This window comes from Babylonia areolata, chromosome 29, assembly GCF_041734735.1.
Source record: "Babylonia areolata isolate BAREFJ2019XMU chromosome 29, ASM4173473v1, whole genome shotgun sequence".
NCBI classification, from domain to species: domain Eukaryota; kingdom Metazoa; phylum Mollusca; class Gastropoda; order Neogastropoda; family Buccinidae; genus Babylonia; species Babylonia areolata.
Window position 1 is genome coordinate 29,399,602 of NC_134904.1, and position 8,488 is coordinate 29,408,089.

Consider the following 8,488-nt stretch of genomic DNA (forward strand, 5'->3'; position numbering starts at 1 on the left):
TACCATCGCCAAGACTTTGGAGAAAATTGACAAATGTAAATAATTATTTTTAACCTAATATAACACTAAAACTGTCCAAGATCCATACTTTCTAATGGTTTCATTGCACTCAGAAGCCATTTTTCCATCTATATGCAAAATTTCAAGGCAATAGCTGTTGTAGAACTTGTACAGTAAAGGAGGGCAGTACATACGTATGGAATAAAAAGTCGTTTTGAGATATTTGACTCCAAAGATAGAATTTAATGTGGACAAATGAAAGGAACAATTTTCAATAGTATTGCTATCATTTTCCAATAATTATCAATTATGATACCTTGTCAAGACATTCTGTACAGTTTTTTCTATGTGGCATTGGAAATCAAACACTCAGAACTGCCCAGGCCCATACACCTCCCCTTCTCTTTCTTGTCTTTCCTGGCGTTCCATGCGTCGCACCATCTCTATTTTCTTTCTCTTCTCTTTCTCCTTTTCTGATGATTTTCTGCTGGATTTCACCACCCTGGCAGTGTCCTCTTTCAAAACAAAGTCACCCAGAGTGCTTCCTCCCACAAGCTCCAGTTCCAGCATCACATCCAGCAGGGCCGAGGACCCTTTGTTGACCTCCCTCAGGCTCTGAAACACATGATACATTACAGTACACTTTTTTTTGCACAGCTTCATACATTTGTAACCTATACACACATCTGTACAAGCAGTCTTACACACACACACACACACACTGAACAAACACATAACCTGAAACACACACATGGAATATACACATCTCATACACATACACAATGAACAAACCCATAACCTGAAACATATTCAAACACACAGAATAATCACACACACAAACACACTATGAATAAACACATAACCTGAAACACACACTAATACACTGAACACACTCACAGCCACACACACACACACACACTGAATAAACACAACCTGGAACACACACACATTGATTGAATAAACACATAACCTCTCACACACACCCCACCACACACACACACAGCCCCCCACTCACCCCCTCACACCACAATCTAATTCTCTCCTCTCACACTTCACAAGGACCAGGAAGAAGTATGAATGATAAAGAAAACGAAAAATAAACAAAGAAATCAACGATCGACTTACCGGTTCTTTGCATTCTGGACACAATGCACCACTGGAATCGATGAGAGACTGAAGGCAGCTCAGGTTCATGATGATGTTGAGATCGTCACTTCTCACTTCTTCTACAGCTTCCTCTTGTTTTTTGCTGGGTCCAGACTCATCTACTTCTTCACTAGAATCAGACACTGCCTTCTTTTTTGAGAAAAAGTCCTTTTTTTTTCTTTGAAGTAGAGGACGGGTATTCCATAGCAGACGACGTTGATGGAGTCGGCTCACATGTTGTCGATTCGACCTCAGTTTGCTGTGATTGGCGGCTGGCTTTTCCACATTTCCCTTTTCTCTTCTTTGTACCAAACTTATGGAGTACTCTAAACTTCGTTCCAAACTTTCTTGGCATTGTAAAAAAGCAAAACTGTGCCTAAAACTGACAAAATGAATGTCCTAGTTCGCTCACTTCGAAACAGACGCTATGAACAAAGATGGCGGATGACTGGAGTTTCGGCCAATCAGAATCATGGATTTACCCTCGTGACAGCTTAGGCCCAATCACCGGTTTATACACTGTTGTTGGGTGAGCCATTTCGTGCTTCGCGGAGCTCTCGCACTGAGGTTGTTTGCATATGAAATTAGGTTGACCGGAAAGAGCGTATGTTTAGCTTTCAAACGAGCGGTCACACACCTCAATTGGTAAAACAAAAGTGGTGGTTGCTAGGGTCTGAAGATAGCGATTTTTGTGATTCGACTTCGATTGCCGATAAATATTTGAGGCCACCTACATTAAAAAAAGTACAATTACACACACTTTTATGCAAAATTAAAGCAAAAGACACCCAAAAAGTGTTTGTAGATATATTATTCTTTCAAAATTTACAATAACCCCAAAACACATTTTCTGGTGATTTTTCATCAAAAATGCACGCCAAGTCCCCCCTTAGGCACCACACTGGTCTATGATATGCAGGGCTTCTTCTGCTGTATGCATGATTTCCTTTCCCCTTTTTGTATCTTTCAGGGACTCATCATACCATAATCCAAGGCTCATGACTTGTTCATCTGACACCATTGGAATGGCTTGGTTGGCTACAGTGAATGTGACCGTTTCAGCTACCTTTCCTTTATGCAGTGAGAGGCTCCGTGATTTTTATGGTTTGAAGTTCAACCTGGCTGAGGCAACTAGCTCGTCCAACCACTTCAGTATTTCACGGGTGTCATCCTCTTTTGTTGAAAGGATTGTTGTGTCACCCATGAAGACTTTCAAAGGAGGTATTTGGCATCCATTGCCGAGGTCGGCTAGATCCGTGCTGTTCATTGAGACCTTCAAGATCACTTCCATTGCTAGTACGAATAGGACTGGAGAAATTGCCCAACCCATGGCTTTGCCCACTTCCAGATTGATCCAGTCTGTCATGTATTTCTTGGTGGTGGACCACATTGAGAAGCCATGGAAATACTTTTTTCAGCATTTCCCTGACGTCCGTTGGTGCATGGCACATCTTGAGAGCCAGCTGGATCGTCTCATGAGGAACTGACCCATATGCATTTGCCAGATCCAGCCATACCACGTCTAGGTCCTTTTTCTCTGCGTTTGCACTGTGGATTGTCATCCCAAATTATTGTAGTATGTTCTACACAACCAGGAATTCCTGGAATGCCATCTTTCTGGACTGACACATCCAGGCACTCATTTTCTGAGAGGTGATTTGTCAGTCTTGCAGCCATGACAGAGCATTTTTCCTTCAACATTCAGGAGCGATATTGGTCTGAACTGGCAGATGATACTTGAATTCTGCTCTTTTGGGATGTACACACCATCAGCTATCATCCACTGGTCGCTGATCTTCAGGTTCCTTCATGCTGATCTTATCACTCTGTGGAGTCACTGTAGGACTTTAGGATATTTCTTGTACAGCAGGTACAGTATTCCGTTTGGCCCTGGCTTTCTTGACCACTCTCCTGTACTTCCTCAAGTGATGGTGGTTTATTGCTGAACTTCTTCTCTGGTTTCCTGGGATGAACCAAACCCTTGAGATCTAGTGGTTTCTTGGTTTGGTTTAAGATCTTGTACAAATGATTCGTCTGAATTATCAGCATGGATGTCCTTGGCACTGTGGTTTGAATCCTGGCCTTGGTTTTCCGACGTCTTATCTGCTGGAGCAGTGCGCTGCTGAGCATTCGTTAGATTCTTCGTACAGCACTTTTTGATCCTGTGCATCTTCATTCCACGCTCAGTGGAGAATTTCCGCCCACAGACACATGGGAAATCAATCGGCTGTGAAATCAAAGTCCGTTTACCATTTCCAGTCTCTAAATTGTTACACCTTTGTTTATATAAGCATGCGAGAGCGTGCATGCGTGTGGTGAGATGCAGTGGAATTGTACAAATCAACCACTGTATCTGTTCTTTTAAATGATGTTTTGTGTGGTACTTTTTGACTCAGTTGTGTAAACAATGTGAGCCTATTTAATAACCCAGTGGTCAGTTTTCTGTGCGTCCATGGTATACGTTAATATTGTCATTTCTCTGTGTAGCCGTGTTGACTGAACCAAGTGGTTCTAATAGGGTACAGTACAAAAGAACTAACTAAATGATGATTTACTGAACGAGAAGATAGACAAGAATTCCCACACACAGGCCAGGAACATATAGAGACCAGTCACAAATGGGTTTTTCTATTGTTTTATTTACAATAGTTATTAAATGAGAAGAAGAGCTAAGAAGAAGATATAAGAACAGAATATAAAAAGAGAACACTAAGAAGAGAAGATATAAAAAGAGAAGAACTAAGAGAAGATATAAGAAGAGAAGACATAAAAAGAGAAGACAGTGCCTGGAATGACACAAACAAATGTCATTAGCATAACATGTCAGCACAAGTGAATAGTAAAGCATATGTATACATATTACATGGAAAGACTACAACTTGGTAATGCATATGTGTGAAGATCAAACACTGACATCAAATGACATTTCTAATACATTTAAATAGTGCAGTTAAAGTGAATTTAAGTTATACTGATTTAGTGAAAGTACACTGACAGTATAGATTTGGTAAAGCTTATACTGTGTCAAAGTGACTCAAATGAATCGGGTTATCATGTTGCACTATACTGGAGTAAGCCATATAGGAGAGAGCATGATAAGTAAATTACAATTGACAGACTGATACATATCAGGTGGTTTTAACCAATAACTGATATTAATCCAACACTATCTTGTAATCATGACAGAATACTACACACATCTTATCTTAGAGTACTAAGAATCAGTGAAACACTGTAACCTTCATTGGTGACAGCAAATGAGAAAGAACGGGTCATATGTACTCACTAGAATATTCTGGAACAAACTATCTGTGTCCCGAGACATCCTTGACTGTGACGTTAAGAAGAATCAAATGGAATACTGCTACAAGCATATGACGACATGACGATTTTCTAAATCAATCATAACCGAGCTGTGAATACATGTCAAAGCAATAACTGAACATACTCATATGAACACAAGTACTATGTTGAACAATACAATTTACAAATCAACACATTCTACACACTAGTACTTATAGTGATACATAGCGAGATGTCAGCCGTTGTGAGAACACACATGACACACACTCATACTGCCCGCGACGCAGCAAGAGAGAGAGAGAGCAGCTCTGGTCAGATGACTGACCAGGTATGAAGTGACCACTCATCACTCACTGTGCCAATTTATGCAGGTTAAGCGGACTGCACAGACAATCACGTGTGCTGCAACACAGATCGACTCAAATATGGTCAAATCTGACAACTGTGTTTCTTACAAGGTGTTCAGTGATATATTTCTAGATGATTCCTGAACCGATTTACGTCGGATCAGTTGCAAAAGAAAGAGCTCAACTCCTACTTTCTAATGAGTATAAAATGAAGTGTTGATTATTTAAGATGAATTTATAATCTTAATTTAAGTCACCTGAATAAGGTCTGTTTTAACGAGCTCGTCGCTGAAAATTACAAACTGCGTTAAATCAGTTTAACGTTGGCAAACACAAAATTAATGGAATAGACCAAAAGATGGAATTGCGATGATTCTGCCAGTATATAATACTTGTAGTTTACTGATCTGACAAAAGAGATATTAACTAACTACGGTGGAGCAGAAACACAAGTTTCCACTCAGCTAATGACATACTGTGACACTGGTCGAACAGCGAGTGTGTGGCGAGAAGGACAGAATGAAGTAAGCGGCTTTGCGTTCAAACCACAGGGAAGGCGTCACACATCATCTGGGCGGGCTGTTGAAGTCCAGCCCTTAGCTGCAAAAACTGACGTCGTCTTCTTATACAGCTTGTGCATGAAGGAGTGTTTGAAGCAAGCAGAGTGCTTAGTCACATCTGAAAATACATTGTCTGCCAATACCCAAATTGGTATTGAACACAGTGGGAATTTTTTATTTTTTTTATATTTTTTTTTACAGACATACCAATAATAGACTGTAATTCTTCCGGATTAAGCTGTATTTCAGGATCACGAGCAGTTTATTTCGTTGAAGATTCAGATCCAGAAAACCACTTTCGATGTTTGGGTTTGAAGACGGCATGACCTCGTTTATCTTGTTCACAATTAAAAGAAAAGAAATAGAAATTCTGGAAAGAACACATACAGTGACTCAAACTACACCACCGAGGTATTTACTGCATATGCATATTTTAAAGTGGATACTAAATTGGATAGAATGAACATAAAAGAGAAATTTAATAGACCTAGTTTTATTTTCTGTAAGTAAGCTTGCTGAACACAGATCAGGAGAAAACGATTACATGTTGCAGTGTGCTTGAGGCGATGGCAACGTTTCCTTGCCCCTGACTTCAAAGAATGTCTTATATAATCGAAATACTCCAAAATATTATAATTTAAGTGGCGTTATCATCTCGAATACCGTAATCGATATATCACGCTTTAAAAAAAATAAATAAAAAAATAAATAAACTGCATCAGTAAACGTGATTTTGTGCTGTAAGTCTACTTGCTCGTGACTTGAATACGCTTGGTTCGAATCTGCTAACGTGCCACCTTTTGGGGGGATGTGCATGCTGGGTATGTTCGTGTTTCCATAATCCACCGAACGCTGACATGGCTTACATGATCTTTACCATGCGTATTTAGTCTGCGTGCACATGCACACAAAGGGGTTCAGGCACTAACAGGTCTGCACATACGTTGACCTGGGAGATCGGAAAATCTCCACCCTTTACGCACTAGGCGCCGTTACCGAGATTCAAACCCGGGAGCCCCAGGTTGAAAGTCCAACACTTTAAATCATTCGGCTGTTTGGCCTGCCAAGTTATGTAGAATGGACCGAACCATCCTGAAGCTCACCAGGTGACGACCGTGCCGCGCGGGCGGCAGATAATCCTCAACACCCTTCTCTCCCTTCAACATTCTCTTTCTACACGGATATGAAGCTGATTTTGTTTTGTTTTTTGCATGAAGTTTTTAACTTTTTCATTAAAATTGTGTGTGTGATAGTGGAAAACATATTTAAAGATTCGTGTGGTTTTATTGCATGGGTTTTTGTTGTTGTTGTTTTTGCACGTTTATTTGTGTTCTATAGTATTGTGTTTTTACTCTTTACAATCCAATCCCCCTCCCCCTTCATTCCCTCTTTCTGCCCCTCTCCCTCCTCCACGCTGCTTCTCTGCCTCTCTCTGTGTATGTTATTCAGTTCAAATGTGGGGTGTTTTGAGTGTTTGTGTAAGTGGGATGGCGAATTTTATATTTCGAATGTTTATTTAATAAAGTTTGTGTTAGGGTTTATGTGTCTGTGTTAGTGTGTGTGTGTGTGTGTGTGGAAGGGGGTGGGGCAGTAAGGCTACTGGTTGATGTTGTTATGACTGTGCCTGTACCTTATCTCGGTTCTTGACGATGGCGACATCGAGACCCCTTGGGCGATGTGAGTGATCTCTGTAAAACCTCCAGCAGCTGTGGGCAGAAGTGAAGCCGACATGGTTAAGAGATAGGGATGGTTATAAATCATCTTCGGCCTTTTGTCTTCACCTCTGCATGTCCTCATGAGGAACGAACGAACACACGCACACACATATAGAGGCGGCTTCGACGCCACCATGATCAAAGACTGAGATAAGGGAAGTCATGAACACAGTCATAAACAGGGCTGTTACGTGGTTGGCAGCCCCTTTTGACTTTACCTCTGTACTTTTGCAGAACACACACACACACACGTATGCTACACTGTTCGCACAAGGCACAGGAACACTCACATGACGGCCGCTTGGCCTCAGCTGCGCGGCCATTCGTTCGGTCCACAAATTTCAAAGTCGTGTTCGAATGACACTGATAGTTTGCGAGGGCACATTACTGAAAGGAGTTTTATTCTGAGACTGCTTTCTGCAAAGGCCTTATCACACACTTTTTGTTGCCCGCATACGACAATGGGAATCAGATCTACATGCGCAGTGCACACGGGCGTGGCATGTCAAACAACCATTTGCGCATGCGCCTATCACGAACAACATCCACTTTTCCCGGTGTCGAAATTGGTCAGCAAGATCGTGAAAAAGAGGGAAAAAATATTTTGCACATTCCCACATACTCCAACAATAAAGAGCCACTGTTTTGGCGTCTGTCTCGAAGCTTAAGTGCGAAGAGTGGTTCGAAAAGATTTGGATATCGCAATGACTTCAAACTGTCGAGTCACAGACATATACGATCGACGTGATTGCAATTTTCGATACTGTAGAACGCGCGCGATCCGCCAAAATTTTGTTGAAGGAACTGAATTTGTTCGAAATTAGTATCCACTTCGTTACACCTGAAAATATGTTTTAGGCGATTTCATTACGCATCTAGAGTTCTGCTTCTCCTTTTGAGAAATCACAAGAAATTTGTTGCTACTAGAGAGGGTTTGCAGACCCGCCTTCCTCTGGTTGTCGTAGAGATTCCCCGTTTATTTTTAGCGAGCGAATACGCGTCTCCATGCATGTCCTATTTTTTCTCGATCACCGAAAAGCTAAAATTACATCGTGGAAATCGCTCTCCTGGCGAAAGGATTTTTAAGTTTTTCGGTGACTGTTATTTGCAAGTTTACAGCACATATTCAATTTTATGACTACACCCATTATTTGCTTTGGTCTTCTATGTTTACTTCGAGCGTGTTTCCTGTCACATCTTTGGCATTACGCGTTCGAACTTATCCATTTAAAAACTCTGCCAAAAAGTTGTCCGATCAAAGGCAGTGCAAACTCAGGAAATTGAGTAAGGTGGTGGGCTGCCCATTACGTCATATGACCTACTTTTCGCTCTGCAAGCCACGAATGATCCCCCACGAAAGCGGGCCTGCAGATAATCCCTACTATTACATATGAAAATAGAACCGTTTATTCCTATA

General features: G+C 41.1%; 1 protein-coding gene across 1 annotated transcript; it reads right to left on the reverse strand.

Moving 5' to 3' along the window:
- Nucleotides 1–299: 299 nt before the first annotated feature.
- LOC143274639 (uncharacterized) lies at nt 300–7,087 on the reverse strand. The gene is made up of 3 exons (XM_076578512.1): nt 6,987–7,087; nt 1,126–1,276; nt 300–615 (listed from the first exon to the last, which is right to left on the reverse strand). Exons 1-3 carry the CDS (start codon nt 7,085–7,087, stop codon nt 370–372), a joined length of 498 nt encoding a protein of 165 aa, XP_076434627.1. The 3' UTR covers nt 300–369.
- Nucleotides 7,088–8,488: the final 1,401 nt, after the last annotated feature.